Below are 27,169 nucleotides of genomic sequence, written 5' to 3'. Positions count from 1 at the left end.
GCTGTAGCAGTGGGATACGAACAACAGAGAGTCCCTAAAAGTGGTGTGGCTAAAAGGAATAACATATAAAGATTACTTGTAAGTGTGTGGCAAAGAGTGAGTGGCAAAGAGTGTGTGAGCTCCAAAAAACATGGCTGAATATATGAAAATGAAAAGAGAGGAGCTGGTGGAGAAATGCATAACGTTCCATGTACCTCATGAGGGTCAAGGGGTAGATGAATTGCGAGTAGCATTGATAACATTCGCATCAATCCAATCTAAAGAACCTGTCAGAGAAGAGACCCCAGAAGGGTACTCAAGTAATCCTGATTATATAGAGTATTTAAGAGAGAAGTTAAGATGGGAACGTGAGGAAAAGGAGGATAGAGAGATTGCAATGGTAAAAGTGAGAATGGAGGCTGAGGAGAAGGAAAAGCAACGTGTGTTGGAAACAGAGATTGAGAATGGATGCTGAAAGAGGGAGAATGGAGGCTGAGGAGAAGGAAAAGCAGAGAATGTTGGAGATTGAAAGACTGAGAATGGACGCTGAAAGGTTAGAATTAAAAAGGGAGAAGTTTCATTATGAGGAGACCAGGAAAGACAGAAATGAAACAAAAATAAAAGTCACTCCAAAAGACTGTTCTTAAGCACAGCTGCTTCCCAAACTTCACTCACTCTAATGGGGCTCATGTAGAAACCTCACTTTTTAAAAGAGTTGTGAAATGGAAAGGGTAGTCTGAAAATGTAAATGCAAGCAAACAGAAGGCCATATGAAGAAGACACAACGGGCCCTCTCTCATCATCTCTCCAAGGAGGATTATAAAGGTTGAGGAAAGCTGCTTTAAAAAGAAAAGAACCTTTTGAAAAAACTGTGTTTCAAATTCTAGATTAAAATATTATCGATCCCAAAGACTGAAGAACAGAATTCAAAATGGCTCAGGGTAATCTTGCCAGAGAAAGATCTGAGTTCACCTCAAAAACTAGATGCCTTAATTCCAGAATCCAATAAGAAAAAGCCAACAGCAATGCAACACTAAGTTTATTTGGAATCACTGGACAGTAATCCATATATTACTGAATAAGATACCAATCCAATCTCCCTAATTTTGTTTTCTTTGAAGAGGTCTGGGCAAAGTAACTTTCTCTGTATTAATTAAAGCTTTCTGAAATCCCTCGATCTCTGTAACAGCAAGGACTGAAGCTTTAGCTGTCTGCCATCTAGTTCACATCAGTCTTTTAGGATCAATTTTCTCTAAGTGAACTAAGGGCTTCAACTGCTCAGCAAAACTCCTCATGTCATCAGAAACCATGTCTTGTCCTGCTGGTGCTACAATGCTGAGCTCAACAAGAAAAGAGAGCGACAAGGGCTCGATGTTATCAGTATTTCCTGGAATCAAGATGCGGAAAACCTTGTACACCACAATCTTCATAACGCCCTTGCGGAATACGTGCCCCTTGGCCACAAACTCATGGTCCATGCGGAAGCCCATCTCCACCAGGAAGTCCGTCAAGTTCTCAGAGGTGGCAATATCTACACAGTTGCGTACCAAGGCATGACGGTTTTTGTCGCCCATTTCAGGCTGCCCAAGATACCGCAAGTGCCAAGGAGTGCCAGGTTTGTCCATGGAGCGTCGCGTGCGGAGGACAAATGGGCTGGCCTGCTGCCCCTTCAGAAGAAACACCATCTCGTGATCCAGAAAGGTCTCTGGTTCCATGTTGTCACATAGGCCACGAAGTCGATGAAGAAGGCTCTCCAGGCTTTGGTCCAAAACACTCCCTAGAGGTAGAAGGGAATCGTCAAGATACCAGGAGTGAACACATTGCCATCCCCACTAACAAAAGCAAAGCATCCCCCTGCGTCAACAGTTCAGTAACATCCCAACACAAATAAACCTGTGACAAGCTGCAAATACTACAAAAGCCTCCCTAAACAAAACTACAAACAGAGAACCACCAATATCTTCACAAAAGATGGAGCTACGGTTTGCCATTTGCAACAGAGTCCTGTTCACAGACTACATTTTTATGTGAATCAATGAGAAAAAATAAAGAGGCACAGATGTGAAACAAGCATTTGTGACAAATTAGGTTTGTTGTTTAATATATGCAATGGCCGTAGAGTAGTTAGCTCCCAATTTTGATGATTCTGTGTCTTTAACAGTCTTGCAGCCATAAAAGGAATTTGTCTGCATTACTAAAGAAACATACATTCTTCCAGTAGAATGTCATACAGAATGAATCAGATACGAAAGTCAAGCCAATTCTTGGCTGTGACTTACCTTGAAGTAAATATTCCATCATGTTAATAGTACCACCAGTGACAGGCATCATGGTGACTGGAGGGGCCTCCATGGTATTGTTGTTCCTACAAGCAGCAGGATCATGAAGACAATCAATTGGTCATTCAAGTACAATCATGAGATGAACATAAGAAAAGCAACACTGGATCAGGCCAAAGGCTCATGTAGTCCAGCATCCTGTTCTTACAGTGGCCAACCACAACACGATTATTTCTGCGATACAGAATAAAAACTTATCCCCAGTTCAGATACCACAGGTGCTCCCTTTTCACCTTTGTGATTGTGCATGTGCAATACTACTCAAAGGTCAATGAGGGAACAATGAATCTAGGGGAAGCCTTTAAAACACAAGCATGGAACGATTAAAAAAATCAGTTGTACGTGTGTTGCATTAGATTTCACAAATGAAGGGGGAGAGGATTAGGCTCAGAGGAAGCATATCCTCAGTTCCAGTTTCTTGCCTCCCCCGTGCTGGTGGTGCACCCTCTCACAATATAAAGGCTCCAGGGGGATGGGAGAGAACCAACCTCAGAAGATGCCTGTCTCAGGGCTTAATCTACTCCCCAAGCCTTTTTTCGCCCAAGCTGAAGGAAAGCAACTAGGCTTTCCCCAGCCCATGGATGAAAAACATGTGGCCTTCCAGTTAGTTGTTAGAGAGTCGAACTAGAACTTAGGAAACTAGGATTCAAATTCCCACTCAGCCATGAAACGCACTGGGTGACGTTAGGCCAGTCACTGTCTCTCAGCCAAATCTACCTCACAGGGTTGTTGCAAGGATAAAATGGGGGAGAGCTATGTATATAACCTTGAGCTCCTTGGAAGAAAGGAGGTGCATAAATGTGATGATGATCATAATGATAATAACGTTGCTGATGTTGGACTCTAGCTCCCATCAGCCCCAACCAGAATGGCCAACGGTCAAGGATGATGGGAGCTATCAACACCATCTAGACAGCCACAGGTTCCTCATCCCTGTCTTAAAATATGCACATCCCAAGGCAACTCAGGCATACAGAAGCTCCAACGTTACAACCCAAATGCTTAGACAATTCAGAGGTTCTCTTGGGGCAATTGGTCTATATGATGCATCTAAAGTAAACTTTCCACAACCCATTAGCCCAATCAAGCACTATCACAACACATACAGCTCCATTAGGGTCTGCAAAATACAAGCAGCCCACTCCTAACCATGCATACTCCACAATACTCTCTGATTTCCGTAGAATTCCCTTCCATTAAGTAAGTATTCTGAGCACTGCAGCCGGCTTTTTTTCCAAGAAGCAGGGGATGGGAAGAAGAGAGAGAAGTGGAAAGTGTAAATGAAAAAATTTAATACAAACAGCTTGTTCTTATATGCGCTTACTCAGCAGGAAACCCAGATTTTGGTAGAATTTATTCCCATGCTACATCCACAGGCATTTTAACTACACTCGGTAGGGTGGCACAGGGCTCCTGAGCATCGAATTGTAGTGCAGAAACATCACTTGTGCATAGTTATTAAAGTTGCAGAAGCCCTACTCGCATTTGCAGCTGGCCTCGGTAGGTATATTTCAGGATCTTCCTTGAACTTTCAGCATTTTTTAAAAAAAAAAATCAGTCACCGTTTTACTTACGGAAGACACAAAGTGAACGTTCAAAGAACTCGCTGTTTCACATCACAACCCGGTGAAACGATTCCCCTTGTTCCAGAGGCACAACCTTCATAGGGAGATGGGGGGGAAGAGAGAGAGAAAGAAAAAAGAAACCTCCAACACATGGAGAATTGCAACTGTCCTCAATCAGGACTACGAGAGGAGGATAAGGAGGACTGCAAATGCCCAAAGTGTAGGCCTCAAAGCCCCGGACTTAATTAGTATCAGCAAGGCAAGATCTTCATCTCCAACCCGGCTGAATGGGCAACTTCAGGCGGAGGATGCGCGCACGGCCTATGAAGAAAACACTATGCATGAGACAGGGAGACATTTCCAGGAAAGCAGAAAGACACGTTACCTGCAGCACTATTTGCCGCACCGTTGCCGAAGCGCCTCTCCCGCTCCTCCCACCTACCAAAAAAAAAGCGCATGCGCTTTCCGCATTCTGACTGTGGGCATCGCCATCTTTTTCTTGACGTCACTGTACGGAAACGTCTCATTTGCTGTCCTGCCGTAGCTAAAGTAGGGGAGGTGGGCGTGGCGTTTTGCCATAAGAAAACTCAAAAACTTGTCTGTATTTCATCATAATCTCTTTTTCCATATTTAGTTACTTTTAAACCAGGGAGACCAGAGAAGGGGGGGGGAAATATCTACAGTAAATAAAGGATCATATGAGTGGAAAAGGATTATATGGAATTGTCATTGATACTGTGAACCACTTAAATCAATGTTACTTAACGGACCCCTTTGAGAATCTGATGAAAGTTTTGGACCCCCATAAATAAATAAATACAATTTATTTTGTTGCATTGGACATGATTTTGTGTGTGTGTGTGTCCGGTTCACAGATCCCCTGAAGACCATCCATGGATCCCCAAGGGGTCCATGGATCAGAGGTTAAGAACTCTGGACCTAAACGAAGCTCGCAGGCTACTGGTGGTCCACGGACCACAGTTTGGGGACCTCTGACCTTAATCATCCTGAGTAGCTCCCTTTTGTTTTTAAAGATCGTAGGTGAATTGTGTTCTGGGTGTTAAAGAGGGCACAGTTTCCAATTAACTTAAAAATAAAAATGGTGGAGGGGTCATTGGTGGAGAGGTCGCAGAGCAGTCTGGGGAAGGCAATGGCATTGTTGCGCAAAAGCTGCAAAAATGGTTGAGTCTGTATTTCATCATGACATCCTTCCAGGCTTGTCCTGCTGCTCTACCTGTTGCTAAGTTTCTGTCACTGTGCTGACTGAAGACAATTACTATGCACTGACTCTGTTGAATCGTTATTATTTCCAAAAGATTACAGAGCAATTGTTCCAAACAGCCCTGACTCAGAACAGGTGTTTATTTACCTATTAGATAATTTGCACCCTTTCTCAAAAGAGTTCAGACTCACGTGCTTCTAGTTGGGCTGTTGTTATGTGTCTTCAAGTCGACTACGACTCATGGCAACCCTATGAATCAGCAACCTCCAATAGCATCTGTCATGAACCACCCTGTTCAGATCTTGTAAGTTCAGATCTGTGGCTTTCTTTATGGAATCAATCCATCTCTGGTTTGGCCTTCCTCTTTTTCTACTCCCTTCTGTTTTTCCCAGCATTATTATATTTTCTACTGAATCATGTCGTCTCATTATGTGTCCAAAGTATGATAACCTCATTTTCATCATTTTTGCTTCTAATGATAGTTCTGGTTTAAAGCTAGTCCTGCTCAGCTTCAGCAATAGAACAGGATTATATACCTCCAAGCGACTGGAAAGATTTTGGCATTCAGGGTAAGGACGGCTGCTCATTGGCAGAACACATGCTTTGTATGAAGAAAAAGTCCTAGGTCATTCCTCTGCATCTCCAGATAGCAATGGGAAAGGCCCCAGTCTGAAACTCTGGAAAGTTTCTACTGCCAGTCAGCGTAGAACATTACTGAACTAGATGGGCCAGTGCCCGTGGTCTGTCTAATTCAGTATAAGGCAGCTTCTCATGTCTGTATAGTATGAATATGCCAGACTGCAAAACGCTGGCCTCTCCTGTGGTTTATCTCCTTTTCTAGGTGGCTTCTCCCGTCAGGTTTTACTTTAGTAATCCACTGGGTGGCAACTTCTTTCCTTTGGTGGCCATTGTGTTGTTGCTTTTTTCAAAGCTAAAACTAGAACATTTGGTGAGTGAATGATGTCCTCTGATCAATGTCGGTGGAAATCTGGAAATCACAATATTTCAAAGTCCAGATTTTCCTCCTTCTCCTCTCCCTAATGGAGTTGAGGCCCATCAAAACACCTTTTGGAAAAGAAGGATCATAAAACAAGTTTCTTGTAAAGTTTCTGGTTTCTCTCTCTCTACCCACCCCCTCATTCCATCCACTCATTACATTTCCAAACTTATCACTGCATTACAACCCTCAGAACTAGAGACTTCATTTTGATTTTGATTATCCTCTGTCTGGATAGTCATTCTCACCACTCTGACCATGTATTTCCTCTCCTTAAATTCTCACACTAACTTCCCATCAACTCTGGGATCCAACACTAGCACCTAATCCAGAGGTGGGGAGCCTTTGGCCCTCCAGATATCACTGCACTACAATGCCCATCAGCCTTAGCAAGTATGGCCAATGGTTAGGGATGATGGGAGTTGTAGTTCAGCAACATCTGGAGGGCCAAAGTTTCCTCACACCTAATCTACTCCATATCTTTAAACCGTCTATGCTCTTCCCTCCACTCCATTCCTCCAGCATTATCACTTTCAGTCATACAAAGATCTCCTTTCAAATGACTATTCTTGCTCCCTCTTATGCCTGAAACTGTATGACACCGCCTGACAGCCCATATAGCTGTCAAAATTGGGCAGGACCTACTGGAGACAAAGAAGGCTGCCTTATACTGAGTCAGACCATTGATCCGCCTACACTGATTGGCAGTAGGATTTCAGACAGGGTAGATTCCAGAGCTCTCTGGAGATACCAGGGATTGGACCTGAGACCTGCTGCATGCACAGCAGATGCTCTGTTGCTGAGCTGTGGCCTTCCCCATGGACTTACACTTTACAGTCCACCGTGTTAAATTTCTCAAATGACCTGCCTTTGTGCCTTCCTTTTATTACTCTTTGGCGCAGGTGTCTTTAGAGCAACCAGAGGAATGTATCTATTGTTATCACCTTGGTCTCTCGCTCCTACCAAGTGCAATTGTAGAAACAAAGTGATTTATTGCTAATGCTACCAGAGCATTATCTGCTACTTTCTAGGGTCCAGAAAGGGCATTTGGCAGCCACACAAGCTGCAATCGGCTGTTCCACTGCAGGTGTCTTTACAGTCAGTTGGAAAAACAGGAGAAATGGTTTTGAGGGCTGTGTGACTCAGACAAATAAAACAATGTTACCTTCCTCACTGCCAAGGCCCGGCCTGCGCATGTCACTATTTTGCCATCTGCCGAGATCCTAAATGGTCATTTAAAAGCCAAAATTAATCTCCCTCTGCGTTCACGGACACAAATAGGCCATTACATAACAGTGGTACAAATACCACCATTGCACAGCCATGGCAAAAGGCACACTGAAGTTCATAGTGCAGAGATAGGAAGGGCCGTAGCTCGGTGGTAGAGCACGTGCTTTGCATGCAAAAGGTCCCAGGTTCAGTCCCCTGGCATCTGCAGGTCAGACTGGGAAAGATCCCTGTCTGAGACTCCAGTATTGTCTACACAATAGACAACTGGAGAGGGGCCACAGCTCGGTGGTAGAGCATCTGCTTCGCATGGCGGCATCTCCAGGCACAGCTGGGAGAGACTCCTGCCTGAAACCCAGAAGAGCCGCTGCCAGTCAGTGTAGGCAGCACTGAGCTACATGGGCCGATATTCATTTAGTGTAGACGGTATTGAGCTAGAGGGACCAATAGGCAGCTTCCTATGTTCCTACACTGCCATCCAGTGTACATAAGACTGAGCTAGGTGGACCAATGTTTTTTATATAAGGCAGGGTCTTATTATATAAAAACAGGTAATGAACAGAGCTGGGTACTATCAAGGGCACAGGACATCATGCGATGTGTGACATACTTTATCGGAAGAGGTTTGCACCAGCCTGACAAATTGGGAAGGAAGGGTATAAGGTGCTTAGCACATTTTATGGACAGCCCCCCAGCCCATCCTATATACGCATAGTGAGCTCATTCCCTGCGCATGGATCGTTGTGAAGCAAAAACGGCATCATCCAATGGTGGCTGGAGGCCACTGGGACTGGTAGGGGAGAAACCATGGAGCCAAATAGTAGGTGGAGCCAGAGGAATTAGAGGCGGAGCCAACTAATTCTAGTTTTGTCCCTCTCCTCCTCTCTGATGATTTCTACAAGGGCAACACTGAGAGTAAGTAAGGGAGAGGAATATGACAATAATAAAATAATAATAAAATTTTATTTATCAGACACCCATCTGTCCGACTGAACGGACAGGCAGTGACCCCCCTGGACTGATTGTAAGCAAGGGCAGGCAAGTGGGGGCTGGCTGAGGGCAGACTGTGGTTGGTAGGGCAGTGCCCCATCTGCCCTAATGGAACAGCCACCAGTGGCATCATTCACATAAAAGGAGGAGTTGGAAGAATACGAGGTTTGTAGAAGTACAAAAAAAAACTCTAGAGAGGAAATTCTAATGGAGAAAGCACCCCAAAATTAGCTCATTGAAGACTGAACGTATACAGTGGCCACTGGCCACATAATGCTGGCTGACTGTTGGCGGGGGGTGGGGGTGGGATAGAAAACTGGGTGGGGGATGGAATGGAGAATCCTGAATAAGGGCACAGCTGGCTGGAACTCTGAATAAGAGCATTTCACATGGCAACATTTTGTTACAGGTCTATTGTATTGGTCTAATGTAGGGTAGTGGAAGTATATCTGATGCTGTACAGTGGGTGGGGAACCTTTGGCCCTCCAGATGTTGCTGAACTCCCATCCCCGGCCATTGGGTCATGCTGGCTAGGGATGATGGGAGCTGTAGTTCAGCAACATCAGGAGGGCCAAAGGTTCCCCATCCCTGCTGCAAGATGAAGAAAGCAAGCATGTGAAACAGTATAGTTCCATGTGCTCTCTTTCTTTGTCTGACAGCATGCTTTAAAAATATTGTCATTTTTTTTTAAGTGCCTCTTACGCCAATGACCTCAGTATAAGGCATATGTTGTTCATAAGCATTCTGTTACTGGCTGTGTTCTGTGGTTAACATAGGAACCTGCTGTTCTGTTTTACAGCTGGTGATCTTTGCCCGTCTAGAAGGAAGTGCACAGTTGAACATCTAAAAGGAACCCATCATAGCTGGACTTAGGACAGCTCACCTCATATGTTTGCATGGCCCTAAAAGGAAATGTTTTTTGAAGACTGTAAAGACAAGTTGACAGGTTGCCCGAGGAAAAGGTGTACATAATTTTCCTGTACTGTCCAAAAAGCAGATCAAAAAAGGATATTATAGAACTGTCAAAACTGCAGAAAAGAGCAGCCATAATTATCAAGGGGCTGGAGCAACTTCCCTACGAGGAAAGGTTGCAGATATTTGTGACTCTTTAGAGAAAGGTGATTAAGCTGTGCAGGGGGCGGGAACACATGATAAGATATTTTTAAAATTATGCATGGTATGGAGAAAGTGGATTCTTTCATATAACCCTAGAACTCAGGATAATCCAATAAAGCTGGTATGGCGAAGGGCCATAGCTCAGTGGGAGAGCATCTGACTTACATGCAGAAGGGCCCAGGTTCAATCCCTGGCATCTCCAGGTAGGACTAGGAGAGAGACTCTTGCCTGAAACCCTGGAGAGCTGCTGCTAGTCTGTGCAGACAATACTGAGTTAGGTGGACCAATGGTATGACTCAGTATAAGGCATCTTCCTATGTTCAGCTCTTATTCTTCAGATCCACTAGATTCTTATTAACATAAGAAATATCTCATGATGTTCAGATATTTTGTAATGAGGAAATAAAATAATATCATGGCAGGAAAAAGGCCTTGGTACACAGTGAAGGAGATATATTTTTCCCATTCTGGGCCTCTATGTATATATATCTGCACCTGTGCATGCATATCTTTAAGGGGGTAAAATCACAGAAAGTGCATAAGAATTAATGAGCAAACTTTGCTACACCTAGTGATCATGTCTCACTACGGGCAAAAGGGAGGCTTGTGCTTTTTGTGGGGAGATGGTCAACATCTCTTTTCATTGGGTGTGTGTGGCATTTTAGCACAGAGATCTTGCACAAGACTGATATTTAGCTATAGTACCAACATTCTGATAAAGAGGACTTGTGCAAGACATCTGTATTTAAAATTTGTGTGGAAAAAAGTTCCAGTGTATGTACTGCAGTTAAAAGTCTCCAGGGTAATTTCCCCACAATATCTCAACACATGTGGCACTCTTGAGAGAATAGCTCCTCCAAACTGGGTTGTTGGAATTATTTATTTATATTTATTTTCATTTATTATTGCATTTATATCCTGCCTTTCTTCCCAGGAGTTTAAGGTGGCATACATGTTTCTTCCTGCCCCTTTCCATTTTATCCTCATAACAACTCTGTGGCCTAGGTTGGGCTGACAGGCAGTGGCTGGCCCAAGGTGAGCTTCATGGCCAAGTGAGGATTAGAATCCTGGCCTCCCAGATCCTAGTCCAGCACTCTAACCACTTTGTCACACTGGTAAATTCCAGCATGTCTTCAGCATGTGGCAATCAGTGGAAATAGGCAGGCATGTAGCATTTGAGCTGCCAGAAAATGTGCATCCTCCAATTCTGGCTCCTTGGGCAAAACCCCCTTTTTCCCCACTGCTTTTTGAAACTCCTGGAGGTGCCCAACTGTGTGTGGGTGGCATTCTAACTCTAGAAGAAGGTAGGCCTCCACAGATGGTATGAGGCACCCAACACATTACATCAAATTGTGGCTTCTTGCTGACCATAATTCAGCGTTAATCAGCCAAGATGAGAAGTGGATTAAACAGATAAGCGATCAGAAAAATATGGGGTATTCTGCAGTCTGCTGCACTAACTGCATGTGAGTACATGTGCTTACACATAATGTTATTCATTTCTTTAGAGCATGTGTACCCTGCTCTTCAGCCAAACAGCTCCCAGAATGGCTTATATACACCATCAATTGATAAAAACAGTCCCTGCCTGCAGATTTACAATCTGTAAGACATGAGACACAAAGAAAAAGGGACAGGGAAGGAAGGGGGGGGAAATAAACTGAGGAGTCATTTCTTAAAGCTGGATATTAGTTTGTAGAATGATGAGCTGGAAACAACTGAGAGGCAGGAGAAGCCCTGCAGAGCTGGTCTTTAAGCATTGCTGATGGAATGAGCTCTGTTTCCCTTCTCTGCTGAGTCATACAGACACATATACATATCTATACACTGAAAAGTTAATGTTCTAAATATTGTTATTGTTTTTCGTGAGACCCCCCAAGATACTATTAACTAGATAGGGCAGTCCTTCTGCCCCCTTGCAGCTATTGTTAGGACTGATCCCCACCTCCAGTTATGCAGCAACCGCACAAGGTGGAATCGGCCCACTCCAGACTTTGTCCTTGAGGAGAACTGTCTGCCCCTCTCTGACCCAGAAGGGACATAATTTCCAGCTGCACTTTGGAGCCTGCCATTAATGGAGGAGGGCACATTCTTATCGACTTCACAGATTTCAGAATGCCTCACTGTCTGCAGAAACACTCCGGCAGAGGCTGGGCCTGTCCCAGGGATATAGTCGTCCAGGGTCTCAGGGGGTCTTAGACCCTTTACTTTTTTGGGAGCCGGGCCCCAGCAGGGTCCCCGTGTCTCCACCATCCTGTGAGCTAATCAGCATGAAAGGAGAGTGTCTTAGCCACTGAGAAGAATCTTTGAACATGCTTCCTTGATCCTCCCTGCTGGTTGGAGCCAATCAGAGTGAAAGGAGGTGGGTCAGCCACTGAGAAGAGTCTTCTCAGTAGCTAACACTCTCCCCTTTCATGCTTATTGGCTCCTAGGGATGGCTATTGTGGGAAAAGGCATTAAGAAAGATCTCATTCTGAACCCTGCAGCAAAAAAGGGGGAAGGGGGGACTATGATGAACATGTAGGGACCTTGCACCTATGAATTTGCCACTATGATATTGGCCTGTCCAAACAAAATCCTATGTTAACTGCACCTTTAAAATGGATTGATTTATTTTAATTACTCCTTCCTATTCATTATACCTTTTGTGTCCTGAACATAGCTTACACAGGCCAACATTGGGAGGACTTGTTTTCTTTGTTTTTTAAAATGTGTGCAGCGTCTTGCCCATTTAGCATAACAACACCATTCAGCATAACAACAAAAAATATAGGCAAGCAGACATAATAATACTTAACATTTGTATTGTACTTTCAAGGATTCAAAGAGTGTCACATGCATTTGTAATCCTTAGAACAAACCTGTAATGTAAGCCAGTATTATTAACTCCCATTTTGTAAGGGGTGGTGAATTAAGGCTGAGAGAAAGTGGCTTGCTTGAGGTCATCTAGTGAACATCATGGCAGAGGTGAGATTCAGACCAGGGGATTCCTAGCCTAGGGCATCTCCAGACTGTTGGTGTTTTGCAGGATGCTTGCACAATTAAACTCTAACACAGCAAATCCCCTTTTTTAAAAAAAAGAAATAACTTTTTGCAGTTAGGAGGATAATGGGAAAATGCCATGAAAAATACAGAATGATTAACAGGAAAATGTATAAACACCCTGCAAGCAAATGAGGATGAATGCAGGATGAATACTCATTGATGTATAACCTCCCCACAAACAAATTGGAACGAATGCTTAACAACAAAAACAATCTAATTTCCACATACATTTTGTGCAAGGAAATCAGGATGGCTCTTCAATGAACGGGTTGTGTGTGGAGGAGTCCATAGCCTTCACATTCAAAGGTTTAGATTTTCTGCAAATACAAAAACAAAAACCTGATCCTCTTCAAAAAGAAATAAGAGCACTTATTGTCAAATCTTTTATGAATGAAAAAGCAACATCACACCGAAGGAACAAAAAAAATCATTATTATGATATTCGCCATGGCAAATTCTTGCATCGTGTGTGTGTGTGCGCGCAGGCACACACACATGCAAATGAGCCTGCCATGCAGGGTAAATCAGCCTTAATGTCTGAAAATTGTTGTTTAGATTGCAAGATAAATCCTCTTGGCTGGTGGATCTGTGCCAAGAACATCAATCAATGTGCTCTCCCTTCCACAAGTGGAAGGGTTTGGAAACACACACACACACACAGAAAAAACTCATCCGGCAGCTTAGCTGTGAACTCAGGCGGTGGTGGGATTTGTTGACTGCATTGCTCCTAATGTTCTGGAAATATCCATTAGTAAGAGAGTGTAATAATATGTAGATGAGAGCACCACCCAAAGGCTCTCCAGCTAAGATCCATTTGTTATAAACTGCATATCACCAGGGAAAAAACAGGCCTCCCCCTGAAGGGCTGGAGAATCAATATCCCTAGAACGTCACTACTTCACAGTGTCCTGCCATGGGTAACATATGTGCATAAGAGCCTTGCTGGACCAGGCCAAAGGCCCATCTAGTCCAGCATCCTGTTCTCACAATGGCCAGCCAGACGCCAGTGGGAAGCCCTCAAGCAGGACGTGAGCACAAAAGGACTCTTCCCACTTGTGCTCTCCAGTAACTGGCATTCAGAGGCATGCCATCTTTGACACTGGAGGTAATATACAACCAGAGCTTGGAAGTAACTAGTTACATGTAACGAATTACTTGTAATTCATTACTTTTTTGAGTAACGAGTGGGTAATTCCTTTACATTTTGATTGTAATAGAACTAGGAGTAATTTTACTACTTTTGTGGAGTAATTGTAACATTTCCAGGGTTACTTTTGGGCATTACTTGGGGGGGAGCAGGGGAAGTCTTCTGCTCCTCTGATTTGTAGATGAAAATCATGTGCCTCAAACTGGGCGTCTGTGCAGTGTTGCTCTTTCCTCATGCTCTGTGGATGGGTAGGAGGCGACGAGGGAGGAGGCAGAGAGTGAGATGGGGTGGAGTGGAGAAAACAATTATTTTAAAAAAACAGATAGTGGTGGTGAAGAATGGAGTAGAGGGTAAAAGGATCTGGAGGTCAAGGACATGGATAAAGGAGGAGAAGGAGGCAGCAGCAGAATGGAGATAAAGAACTATGGAGGTGAAAGATGACAACATGTGTGTGTGTGTGAATACTGTGTTTGCACATGGCTCACAAAGTGGCCTCCTGGACCACCCCCTCTGGCTACTGGGTTGCATTTGCAGTATTTTAACTTTTTTGCATCTCAGGGAAAAATGTTTGCTTGAGTGAGTGTCCTTTAGTTGGTGGCAGAGCAGGGTCTGGGAGGTGGTTAAGTGAGAGAGATTATGCTGGCTGGCTGAGTGGGGGGGGGGTCGCACTTGGTTTGACGTGCAAAGATCTGCATAGTGGCCTCAGCCTCCCTCCCCACCACCCTTACCAGTGGAGAGACCACCGTTGCTATCTTATGAATAAAAATAATTATTCTACTACCTCTGTATGTGTTTGTTTATTTTTAATGTTGTTTTAGGCAGCAGCCAAAGGCCAGCACCTTGTAGGCTTTTTTAAAAGTAACTGAAATGTAATTGTAGTGATTACTTTGGAGGAAAAGTAAAGTAATCAGTTACTTTCAGAGCAATTGTGATTGTAACAATAATTACTACTCTTTTTGGGCCATGTAACTGTAACAGTAATTTATTACCTTTTAAAAGTAATCTTCCAAGCTCTGTATACAACCATCATGGCTAGTAGCCATTGATATAGTCTTTTACTCTCCATAAAGTTGCCTAACCCCTTTTTTTAAAGTCACCCAGTTTGGTGGCAATCACTATATCCCGTGGCAACAGATTCCATCTTTAATTGTGCTGTGTGGAAAAGGACTTCCTTTTTTTCTGTCCTGAAATCTCCTGCATCCAGCTTCATGGGATGACCCTCAGGTTCTAGTATTGTGAGAGCCAGTGTGGTGTAGCAGTAGCAGCCTTTCCCAACCGGTGTGCCTCCAGATGTAGTTGGACCACAACTCCCATTAGCCTCAGCCATTGGCAATGCTGCCTGAGGCTGATGGGAGTTGTGGTCCAACAACATCTGGAGGCACACCGGTTGGGAAAGGCTGAGTTAGAGTGTTGGACTAGGAGCGGGGAGATCACGGTTCAAATCACCACTCAGCCATGAAGCTTGCTGGGTAATGTTGATGTTGGGCCAGTCACAGTCTCTCAGCCTAACCTACCTTGCAGCCATGTTGTGAGGATAAAATGGAGAGGGAGGAGAACCATGTATGCCACCTGGAGCTCCTTGGTGGAAAGGTGGGATATAAATGTAATAATATATAAAATAATAAATAAAAGTGTCTCTCCATCTACTTTCTCCACACCATTTTATACGCCTCTATCATGTCCCGCTCTTCAGTACAGTTCAGTTTGTTGCAATCATCCTGTTGTGTTGTACAAAACTTTATTAAATACTTTATTCCCCCTCCCCATACACTAACAGGGACAGGGAGAACCTAGCCTCAGTTATTCACGCTCTGGTAACCTCTAGATTGGATTACTGTAATGCTCTCTACGTAGGGTTATGATTCGGAAACTTCAGCTAGTGCAGAATGCTGCGGCCAGAGTTCTTACTGGGACGAAGAAATTCGACCACATAACACCTATTCTGGCCTAACTGCACTGGCTTCCAATATGTTTCCGGGCCAGATTCAAAGTGTTGGTCCTTACCTATAAAGCCCTTAACGGCACTGGACCGCAATATCTGATGGAACGCCTCTCCCGCTATGTTCCTACCCGTTCACTTCGCTCGACGTCTAAGGCCCTTCTCCGGGTCCCAACCCATACAGAGGCCCGGAGAACAGTAACAAGATCTAGGGCCTTTTCGGTGGTGGCCCACGAATTATGGAATGCCCTCCCAGATGAGATACGCCTGGCGCCTTCTCTGTCATCTTTCCGGCGCCAGGTAAAAACCCACCTCTTCACCCAGGCATTTTAAAGTATTTTAAGCTTTTAATCTTATTTTTTTTAGTTTTCTTTTACTTTGTTTATATAATGTTTATATTGTCTGCGCAATACACACTTGCTGTATTTTAAATATTGTGGTTTTATCATGTTGTACACCGCCCTGGGAGCTGCTAGCTATAGGGCGGTTTAGAAATGCAACTAAATAAATAAATAAATAACACTTTGTAAAGTGCTCTGGGAAATTGTAGACCTAAAAGGTAGTATATAAATGCTTCATCCAAAAACACACAAACCCCTTTGGCTTTGAACAGAGCAGGGCAGCCTATAAAAGTGTAAATGAATACAGAACGCAGCACAGAGTTGAGCCCATAACAGTGTGTAACTTGTGGTGGATGTTGTGTTCTGGTCTGACACCAGATCCCATGGAGAAATGGGCCAAGGGAGAGGCAAGGCTGATCCAAAGTTGCAGGACCACAGAGAGCTCCAAGTGAGCAACTTGATCCAAGGAAATTTTGGACGACTGAGGCCTTTTAAACTTTTCTGCAGACGACCTCTTCCAACCTCCACCCCCTTGTGAAGAACCCTCTGGCCTAAAGATGGGCACTCTTCATCCGCTCCATAGCCTCCTTCCTGGTATACTTGCTCATCTAATTCCTGTGGCTTAGGGAAAGGCACCCATGAGGGCTTGAGCTCTGGCCCTAAAAGCACTGTTGGTCCAGGAGGTTTTTCTGGGGGTTCCTGACCAACAGCCTCAGGTGCCTTGGCCTGCAGCATTCACCTCGGAGCCCTGCGCTTGGTCTGGTTCCTTAGCTGCTGCTGCTGCATCCCCTGTGTCTGGATTGCTGCTGGATTAAGAGGTCATGACAGTGGGATGGGCATGAGAGAACCTCTGATTTCATCCTTGAAATGGTGGAGGGCCGCCAATATCTGCAGTGATTAACAGAACTTCTCATTTCTGGGCTTGTCATCTGACTGTTCAAGGCACAGAACCCCTGTCAGTAACAACAAGTTGGCAACCCCATGACAAACAGAAGGAACTGTTCTGTCATATAGGGCAGGGGTGCAGAACCACTTTCCTCTGGCAGGGCGGATTAAACAGTGGCCAAGCATCCACGGGCCAGAATTCACAGGCAGGCAGGGTCGCCCACCCATCAATCTCCTGATCTCCTATGAGGTCAGGCAGAACTGATTCTGCCCCACAGCAGTGGGGCTTACATTCTGCGCCAAATTTAAATGGGGCCAAATGTAAACTGGGGCCCTGAAGGTACAATTGGGAGGACAAGAGAAAAAGGTGTCAAATACAAAAAACACTGAACTGAAGCCTTGGCTTTCCCTCCTGATTCTTCTTTTTTGAATTTGGGTTTGACATGGATTTACCTGTCCTGCTCCTGACATCACATGACAGGTGATATACAGGTGGGTCTGGCCTGGCTGAGAGGACCTCACAGGCCAAATGGGGAGGCCTGATAGGCCTAAATTATATTATCATTTGCTTTATCACCCGCCCTTTACCCCAAAGGTGGATCACAACAATTTATAATACAACATTAAAAACAGTTTAAAACAAATCACAAGGATGGAATAGTTCCTAGAAATATACATCTCAAGTATCAAAGGCCAGGGCAAAGAGGTGTGTCTTCAGCATACGGCAAAACTATATAGTGCAGGTGCCAGGTGCGTCTCTGCAGGGAGGGAGTTCCTTAGGGGCTGCCACAGATAATGCCCTCTTCTGGGCCACCACCACCAGCTGAGCTTCTGTGGGCAGTGGAACTACCAAGAGGGCCCCCCTCTGCCAATCTTAACTCCCAAGAAAGTGTGTAGGGAAGGTGGTGGTCTTCTGTGGAGGTTCCTCACCACTGACAGAGGGAAAGAGTACCCAAAACTGTATGAAATATTGTCCCTTTTCTGGATTCTGGTTTCCATAGTTCTAGACTTTCTCCAAAGTGCTAATATGTGCCCATGCCCTGAATGAAGGCAAACAACCATCAAAGTGCACAGACAACTTGTGCATTACGGAAATACAGGAAGCTGCCTTATGCTCAAGCCATATCTAGTCCAGTTCATGAGGACTGGCAGCATATCTCTAGGATTTCAAACAGGGATCGTTCCCAGCCCTACCTGGAGATTCCAGGGATTTAAACCAAGACCTTGCACATGCAAAGCATGTGCTCTTCCCCCAAGCTATGTCCCTTACAAGGATTTTCAACACTCCATGCCACCGTTAATAAGTAACAGTCTAGCAAAGCTCAGCTTATCCCGTCCATCACTCCCTGTCCTCAGTTTCCTCACACACCTGTTTCTTGATCTGCCAGGGAGTCTCCCCAAAGACTGATGAGTAACCTACTGGAGATAAAATCTCAGCAAACAGTCCTTCATTCAGAGCCGTTATCATCACAGGCAACAGGGAGGCAACGAAAGCAAGTTGCTAAGGAGGCCTTGAGCTCCCTCGCATGTAACAAAACAAGAGGCATTCTTGCTGCAGCTGGCTAGTACAAGTTGGTACTAGCAGCAAGGCTGACATGACTGTGTGGATGACGACTGCAGGCCTCAGTTCTGTGGTTGAGCCAGTATGCTCTGCACTCACAGCGAAGCGGTGTTGTGCTGCATCCTTCCAATTACATGAACAGTTTTGGGTTTTTCAGGTACATTCGCCAGCTCATCCCAATCCACAGAGTTGAGAACTAGAGAATGCTCTAGAAATCAGATCTGTACTGGCTGCTGAACAAAGAATATATATATATTTAAAAGTCTTTTGGCACCTTTAAAGATTAACAGGAGCAGGGGGGAATTGGGAGGAAAGCCTTTTCATGAAGCGGAGTCTATTTCACGAGATGGATTAAGTACTATTTTCCAATTGCTGGGAATCACAAGTGGGGAGACTGCTCTTGTACGCATGCTTTGCTTGCAGGCTTCCCATAGGCATCTGCTTGGCCATTGTGAAAGCAGAATGCTGGACTAGATAGGCTTTGGCCTGATCCAGCAAGGCTGTTCTTATTTTCTATTGGCAGGTTCCTATAGACATATATACATAGAAGGGTGGTGGTGATGGTGGGTGTAAACAGGTGGACCGAAAAGCCTAGAGTCTGTGGTATTTATTTTATTTATCTATAAATATATTTGTATACCGCTATCTTGTTAAAAACATCAAAGCGGTTTACAAGTTAAAAACCACCACCGCCATACAATAAAAACTTTAAAAGACAATAAAAACAAACATCAACTATTGCATGCAAAGCCCACATGTATACAAGGTAAGCCAACTGCATGGCAATTGCAACTTTTTTTCTATACCCATGGATGATATCTAGACATGCACTCGCACAACTTGAATTTACATGTATACTGACTCTGGTACTTGATGAAGTCGGCATTAAGCCACTGCTGCCACATATTTTACTCTTTAATGCAAGGGTGGGGAAACTTTGGCCCCACAGATGCTGCTGAACTACAACTCTCACCAGCCCCAGCAAGCAAGGCCAATGAGAGTTGTAGTTCAGCAACATCTGGAGGGCCAAAGGTTTCCCCACACCTGCTTTAAAGCACACAGAGCCTGTTGCCCTGCACATTGACAGCATCCAGAAGCCTGTGGACAGAACTATACTTTATGAAGAAAACATGCAAAGGACAGGGCAGTGAGGCAGTTGCAGGGAGAAACCAGCAAGTGGGAGGATTGCTTAACCCTTTCAGTATTCCCACCCCACCATATTCTTTCCTGGAAATTAATCCCAAGGCATTTCTTTCTTTCTTTTTGCCAACTCAGAAGCCAGAAGCAGGCACAGCTGAAGAAAAAACTGGTGACCTTTTACTCCTGAACAAAAAATGAACCTACTGTATTGTAACGGTCAACATTTCAGATTATGATCCAGGTGCAAAGCCTCACTTAGCCATGAAGCTCTAGATGGATTTTTTAAAATTTGCAATTTTAACCCAAATTATTAAGTAATAATAATAATAACATAAAAAGACACAGTATACAAATAATAATAAAAACATGTTTCACAATAGACAGATAGGTTTTTATTGGGAAATCAGTGCTGCCCATGGGTGCAACGTTTTTCTTTGCAGCATCTTACTGTCATCAGCAACAAAATGCCAACCTGTAATTTTCTTCTTACCCATTCAGTCAGGATTTACCCTTTATGCAGAAAATCCAGCAGGTGCTTGTTCTGAAAAGCAAACACCTTTTGACAACAAGCTGTTTGCAACATCGGATCATTTAGATCTGATGCAGTATTAATGCCCCATCTGGAAGCACCCTCTCTCTCACCATAACCAACCTCACAGGATTGTTGTAAAGATAAAATCAGCAGAAGGAGAAGTGGCGTATGCATCACCCTTGGAGGAAGGACAGGATTAAAATGTCAATATACAAAAATAAAACAAACAAAACAGCATTGGGGTGTTTATCTGATGTGTCAAGCTGTTATCCTCGCCTACACATTCCCTTTTTGTTTATGAAGAGATATTAGCCTTATGTAGTCATCGTGATGCAAGGTTCCCCACGTATTAAAAATCTGCAGGCACAAACAGCAATTTGCACACAACGTGATCATTTCTGCTGCCTTTGAAATCCCACTTTGCAAAGAGGCCTTATTGCTCAATGCATGGTTAGCCATCCATTGAGTGCATTTGCAGACTAATGATGATGGGAGTCACGTGCTGATCAGAGGGATCATGTGGACCCCTGGCCATTGGAGACATCCAGCACGTAATGTCTCTGTCAGCAGGAATCTTGTTAATGCGTGCAAACAGTAGCTGTCAACAGGGGACAAGGCTGCCCTTGTTGAGCTAATCACCACGGAAGTGGAGGAGATTTACTACTGTTATCTTGTGTATTCACAATGGGGGGAGATTCAGCCAAGACCACCCAAATAAGCTTCAGGACCTAGCATAGTCGATCTCCCATCCCAGCTACAACAAACTATCTCTTGGCCCATGGCTGACATCAGCAGTTGGCAAAATCAAGGGTGGTAGCAGCCAGTGTTATGGGGCAGAACTGCAGAGCCACCCTCCCAAAGCTGGTGTCTTTGAAGGTTATCAGTTTGGCTCTGGTGCAGGAGCGGTGTGGACAGGAGGGCCAATCTGATGCTCCTTCCAGTGCATCCATGCATCCCTGCCACTCTGCCCCATCCCCGTTCAGGTCAATTGTAGTGACACCAGTGTCAAGAGGGTGACTCTGCCCCGTCACACTAGCCACTTGTGGGATTCCCTCCTTAAAGTTCTATCCACAGAGAGCTGAAGACAATGATGGTAAGGATGGAGACTTTTTGGTGGTGGCCTCTTGATCAGTTGTAGCAACGCCAGTGTCAGGAGGGGGATTCTGTTCCACCACACCGGACACTAGTGGTGAAGAGCTTACTGCTGACCCATTAAAGCAGGGATGGGGAATCTTTTTCAATCCAAGGGCCATATTACCTTCTGGGCAACCTGTCAGTTGTAGGCAGGGCCAGAGGCAGTAGTGGGTAGAGCAACAAATGGTTAGTTCACACACATACACACACACACATCTTTCCTCTATACAGACAAGCAAGAGGTATTATCAGAGTTCCAGTCACACAAAAACATTCAGGGTGTGAAGCAGGGCCAGTGAAAGGTGTAGCTTGGGGAGAGTTCTCAGGGCCAAAAAGGAGACCTGGAGGGCCACATTCAGCCTCTGGGCTGGAGGTTCCCCACCCCAGCATTAAGGAAACTATTTGCCAAGCACAAGTGCTGCCACCTAGATTCTCACTTGGCACAAGGCCCGGATAGGTCAGAGATGTCATATGAGGTTTCTCTGTGAAGCTCTAGCGAAATAAGAATGCTTCTAGAGTCCTCTGTGATGGTAAAGGAGACTGTCTGAGGTGAATCTCTTTGTTCATGCGCCCAAAGGTCTTTCATCTCTTTGTTTGTTTATCTGTTTGTTTACAATATTTACATACATCCAGTAACAAAATATTATCAGAGCAGTTTACAGTAAAAAACAAAAACACACAAAGCAGCTTCCTGCAAGCTGATACTCTCCAGATTTTTGGACTCCAGCTCCCATCAGGCCTCACCAGCATGACCAGCAGTCAAGGACTACGGGAGTTGCAGCCCAACATATCTGAAGGGCACCATCAGGTAGCAGAAGTTTGCCTTAAAGCAGCGTTTCCCGACTAGTGGGCCACCAGATGTTGCTGGACCACAATTCCCATCTTTCCTGACCATTGGCAATGCTGGCTGAGGCTGATGGGAGTTGTGGTCCAACAACATCTGGTGGCCCACTAGTTGGGAAAGGCTGCCTTAAAGTATACAAATAGATACATGTAAAGCCCAAAAAGAGGAAAAGAAACAACAGTGGCAGAATAAAACCAGAATAGAATAAAACCAGGCGACAGGTAATAACAATAATGAAAAGATCTAAAAAGCACTAAACATTTTTTTTAAGACCAAAAGGTCTAGCACAACAAAAAGGTCTTTACCTGAGGACCCCCAGTCAAAGTCCACAATGGAGGCACCAGGCAAGTCTCTCTGGGGAAGGCATTCCACAACTGATGCGCTACCAGTGCAAAGGCCCTCTGTCTCCATCTTCCACCCTGAGGCAATTATGAGGGCTCCTTTCTAGGTGCCTGAGGGGCTCCCAAAAGCTGGAGTTGGCTATGCACTGTTGATCAGGCCCATTTCACAAATCAGGATAGTCCATTAGGACAAATGAGGCATTGTACCACCAGCCACAATTTGCCTTCACCTGTCTGCCTCCTTACCTACAGCCATACACACTTTGTATCCACCAGAAGCCATGTGTTCAGTATTGTGGGCCCAATTTTGTCAAACTCCCTCCCAGCTGAGATCTGACGGGCCCTCTCCCTGTTGAACCTCTGACCCCTACTGAGACTTTTATTCCAGCAGACATTTTAAGTCATTTTTAAATGTTACAGTTAGTTTTTAACTGATTTTATCTTGCATTTGTTGAGCTTGAGAGCATTGTAATTAAGTGGTACATAAATTGTCTCAATAAGTAAAAACCACTCCAGGGGGTGGCATTGTCTGTTAGCTTCTCCCTAGGCTTTGTGTTCCCCTTGTAGTACTCAGCAGGGAGGAGGATGGGGACATGACTAGAATTAGCTGGCTCTCCTTCTCCTTGGTTCTGGCTGCAGCTCTGCCTACTGTGGGTCTCTCTACTTTCCACCCTACCGATCTCAATGGGCACCAGTTACCACAGTCACAAATGTACCCCTCACTATTACCCAGTGGAATGCCTCAGCTGAAGAGCAAGGGTGCCATTACCATATCAGATGGACGTGGGGAAGAGAGATTCTGCAAAACCCAAAGGCCTGCTCCTCCTGGGTAAAGTTAAATGATCAAGGAAGGACTTCATTTAAGACCATGACATTGTGCTTTTTTCTTTTAAAAACCTCACAGTGTCCCAGTGCTATCAAAAATAGAACAGCACTCACCCATCCCAACTTTGTGCAACCACAACAAAAAAGCAAACTCTTCTCGAGGCAAATGGATTTGTGTCCCTTTGGCTTACAAACCTACTAGTACATTTAGTAACTTATCACACTGCTCACATAGCCTGGAGAACCAATAAGCAGGCCAGACAGAAGGGCCCCTCCTTTCACCTCAGCATTTGAGGTGATATATTAATGCTCCGTCTGCAGTATTTTATCGGTGCTGGTTGACACAAAAGTCATTACTTGATACCGCTGTCATGAACATTCATGTGTTAGCCCACAGACTATCTACACACAATTTTCGCTCTTGAGACCTTAGAAGCTTGCTTTTTGCGTGTGTGCTACTGGTGGATTGCATCTTTAAAAGTCTGAAAAAGTTTGTGCACGGTAATTAGGAAGTACGAAAGATAAGCTTTGGTAGAGTTGAGCTTTTAGGTTAAAGGGCTCTTTTGCAAGAGTTCAGCTCCTGCAGTAAGACTGTCAAAATAAATTATACTTATAGGCAGGCAGCTATAAGACATGTAGAGTCAGGAACAGGGGAAGCTTCTTTGTATGAAGTCAGACCACTGCTCTATACCCAGTGGGGGCTGGTGGCTCCAATATCAATGAGGCAATGAAACCGCTCTGAGTTTTTGTCAAACTTTCAAGGAGCTGTCTAAGGTACTGAAGCACCTTGGACACCTTGAATGTCCGGCTTCAAACTTGGAGCAGATTCACTACCCCACTGACATCAGAGCCACCAGCCTTCACTCTCTACACCAGGAGCGGCTAGACTTCAAGCTTGTGGGATCTACTTTGCTTTTTACTATTTATTTAATAATATTATTTAAAAGTATTTATAGACCACACTTTTCATAGAGCATAACAACATACAAAGGCATAAAAATCTAAAAACAATTAAAAATGTAATTAACAATAAAAATAATAATATTATTATTATTGGCATGTATAACCGAGACCTGGGTGGGCGAACAGGGAGGAGTTAGTCTCTCCCAGCTCTGCCCACCGGGGTATCTGGTTCAGCATCATGGTAGATCTGAGGGTCGGGGAGGTGGGGTTGCTGTGGTCTATATAAGAGTTCCATCTCACTCACCAAGCACCATGTCCATGCAATCACTGGTCTGGAGTGTTTGCACCTTGTGCTGGGCCAGAGGGACAGACTGGGAATCCTTTTGGTGTACCGCCCACCTTGCTGCCCAATGGCTTCCCTAACTGAGCTCACGGAAGTGGTCTCGGAGGTACTATTGAGATCCCCTAGACTATTAGTACTGGGAGATCTCAACATTCATGCTGAGGCTACTTTGTCTGGGGCAGCTCAGGACTTCATGGCCGCCATGACAACCATGGGGCTGTCTCAATATGTTAGTGGCCCAACACATACATCGGGGCATACTCTTGACCTGGTCTTTGCTACCGGACATGGGGATAGTGATCTGGATGTGGGGAGTTTTACATCTCTCCCGTTGTCATGGACAGATCATTGCTTGCTGAAGTTTAGACTTTCAGTAGCCTTTTCCCTCTGCAAGGGTGCGGGACCTATTAAATTGGTCCGCCCCCGGAGACTAATGAATTCTGAAGGTTTTCAAAAGGCTCTGGGGGTTTTTCCGGCTGATAAGACTGGCGCTCCTGTCGAAGCCCTGGCCGATCTGTGGAATACAGAGATGACCCGGGCTGTTGACACAATCGCTGCTGCGCGCCCTCTCCTATGTAGAGCTCATACAGCTCCTTGGTATACTCCGGAGCTGAGAGCGATGAAACAAGACAGGAGGCGGCTTGAGCGGAGATGGAGACGAACTCCCGACGAATGCAATTATGAGCTGGTTCGTGCTTCTACTAAGCTCTATGTAGGAGCGGTGAGGGCGGCAAAAAAACATTTCGCCGCCACTATTCAGTCATCTCTCTCACGCCCACGGGAGCTTTTTAAAGTGGTTCGTTGCCTACTCCATCCAGGCCTACAAGATACGGCAGATACATAGGTAGCTCGATGTAATAAATTTGCTGAACACTTCCAGCATAAGATCTCATGCATTCGCCGGGACTTAGACTCCTATTTAATAGCAGTTAATCCTACTGAGGTGTCCGGAGCACAGTCTTGTCATGTTTTGTTGGATGAGTTTCAGTTGGTTCAGTTCGAGAACATGGACAAGGTGCTTGGACAGGTTCGTGCGACCACTTCGGTACTGGATCCTTGCCCCTCTTGGCTAATTAAAACTAGCAAGGAAGGAACAGTTGGCTGGGCCAAGGAAGTGATTAATGCCTCTTTACGAGAGGGAGTGGTCCCTGGCTGTCTGAAAGAGGTGGCAGTGAGACCACTCCTGAAAAAACCTTCCTTGGACCCAGAGGATTTCAGCAGCTACAGACCAGTAGCCAATGTTCCGTTCCTGGGCAAGATCCTGGAACGTGTGGTTGCTGACCAGCTCCAGGCGCTATTGGATGAAACCGATTATCTAGATCCATTTCAATCAGGGTTCAGGCCTGGTTTTGGCACTGAGACTGCCTTGGTCGCCCTGTTTGATGACCTATGTCGGGAGAGAGACAGAGGGAGTGTAACTCTGTTGATTCTGCTTGACCTCTCAGCGGCTTTTGATACCATCGACCATGGTATCCTTCTGGAGAGGCTTGCGGAATTGGGAGTTGGAGGCACTGCTTGGCAGTGGTTCCACTCCTACTTAGCAGGTCTCCAGAAGATAGTGCTTGGGGAACATTGCTTGACACCGTGGGTTCTCCAATGTGGGGTCCCGCAGGGTTTGGTTCTGTCTCCCATGCTTTTTAACATTTATATGAAGCCGCTGGGGGCGGTCATCAGGAGTTTTGGAGTGCATTGTCATCAGTATGCTGATGACACGCAGCTCTACCTCTCCTTTACATCTTCTTCAGGCGAGGCAGTCGACGTGCTGAACCGTTGCCTGGCTGCGACAATGGACTGGATGAGAACTAACAAACTGAGACTCAATCCTGACAAGACTGAGATGCTGTTGGTGGATGGTTTCTCTGATCGGATGGTGGATATATACCCTGTCCTGGATGGGGTTACACTCCTCCTAAAGGAACAGGTGCGTAGTCTGGGAGTCATCTTAGATTCTTCCCTCACACTTGAGGCTCATGTAGCTTCAGTGGCCTGGAATGCGTTCTACCAACTTTGGTTGGTAGCCCAGCTACGTCCCTATCTAACATAAGAACATAAGAAGAGCCTGCTGGATCAGGCCAGTGGCCCATCTAGTCCAGCATCCTGTTCTCACAGCGGCCAACCAGGTGCCTGGGGGAAGCCCGCAAGCAGGAGCCGAGTGCAAGAACACTCTCCCCTCCTGAGGCTTCCAGCAACTGGTTTTCAGAAGCATGCTGCTTCTGACTAGGGTGGCAGAGCACAGCCATCATGGCTAGTAGCCATTGATAGCCCTGTCCTCCATGAATTTGTCTAATCTTCTTTTAAAGCCATCCAAGCTGGTGGCCATTACTGCATCTTGTGGGAGCAAATTCCATAGTTTAACTATGCGCTGAGTAAAGAAGTACTTCCTTTTGTCTGTCCTGAATCTTCCAACATTCAGCTTCTTTGAATGTCCACGAGTTATCTGAGTAAGGAGGACCTCACATCAGTGGTACATGCTATGGTAACCTCGCGTCTAGACTACTGCAATGCGCTTTACGTAGGGCTACCTTTGAAGACGGTTCGGAAGCTACAGCTAGTGCAAAATGCGGAGGCCAGACTGCTAACAAGAACTAAGCGGTCTGAGCATATAACACCTGTGCTAGCCCGTTTGCACTGGCTTCCAGTATGCTTCCGGGCCAGATTCAAAGTGTTGGTACTTACCTATAAAGCCTTATACGGTGCGGGACCACGATATCTGTCGGAACGCCTCTCCCGATATGAACCGGCCCGTACACTACG

The 27,169-nt window shown here is 45.1% G+C and overlaps 1 protein-coding gene and 1 non-coding gene across 5 annotated transcripts; one reads left to right on the top strand and one right to left on the bottom strand.

Moving 5' to 3' along the window:
- Positions 1-1,003: 1,003 nt before the first annotated feature.
- MED18 (mediator complex subunit 18) lies at positions 1,004-4,408 on the bottom strand. Of its 4 annotated transcripts, none has more exons than XM_061597538.1 (4): positions 4,269-4,407; positions 3,893-3,977; positions 2,259-2,344; positions 1,004-1,756 (listed from the first exon to the last, which is right to left on the bottom strand). In XM_061597538.1, exons 3-4 carry the CDS (start codon positions 2,329-2,331, stop codon positions 1,203-1,205), a joined length of 627 nt encoding a protein of 208 aa, XP_061453522.1. In that variant the 5' UTR covers positions 2,332-2,344; positions 3,893-3,977; positions 4,269-4,407; the 3' UTR covers positions 1,004-1,202. The 4 variants fall into 4 exon arrangements, with proteins under 4 accessions (XP_061453522.1, XP_061453520.1, XP_061453519.1 ...); XM_061597536.1 differs by having other exon boundaries at positions 3,893-4,204; positions 4,326-4,386; XM_061597535.1 differs by lacking the exon at positions 3,893-3,977 and having other exon boundaries at positions 4,269-4,408.
- Positions 4,409-9,566: 5,158 nt separating this feature from the next.
- TRNAV-UAC (transfer RNA valine (anticodon UAC)) lies at positions 9,567-9,637 on the top strand. Its single transcript has one exon. It is a non-coding gene; the product is annotated as a tRNA-Val (tRNA).
- The last annotated feature ends 17,532 nt before the right edge of the window (positions 9,638-27,169 follow it).

This window comes from Rhineura floridana, chromosome 15 (genome assembly GCF_030035675.1).
Source record: "Rhineura floridana isolate rRhiFlo1 chromosome 15, rRhiFlo1.hap2, whole genome shotgun sequence".
Lineage (NCBI taxonomy): Eukaryota > Metazoa > Chordata > Lepidosauria > Squamata > Rhineuridae > Rhineura > Rhineura floridana.
The sequence above is the reverse complement of the archived record's forward strand: the minus strand, read 5'-3'. Positions and strand labels throughout refer to the sequence as shown.

What these genes read in the sequence shown, in the direction of transcription:
- MED18 (XM_061597535.1), bottom strand. Translation starts at nt 2,331, where the DNA reads ATGGAGGCCCCTCCAGTCACCATGATGCCTGTCACTGGTGGTACTATT. An exon ending in GATGGAATATTTACTTCAAG is followed by an intron (nt 1,757 to 2,258) that starts GTAAGTCACAGC and finishes TTCTACCTCTAG; the next exon opens with GGAGTGTTTTGGACCAAAGC.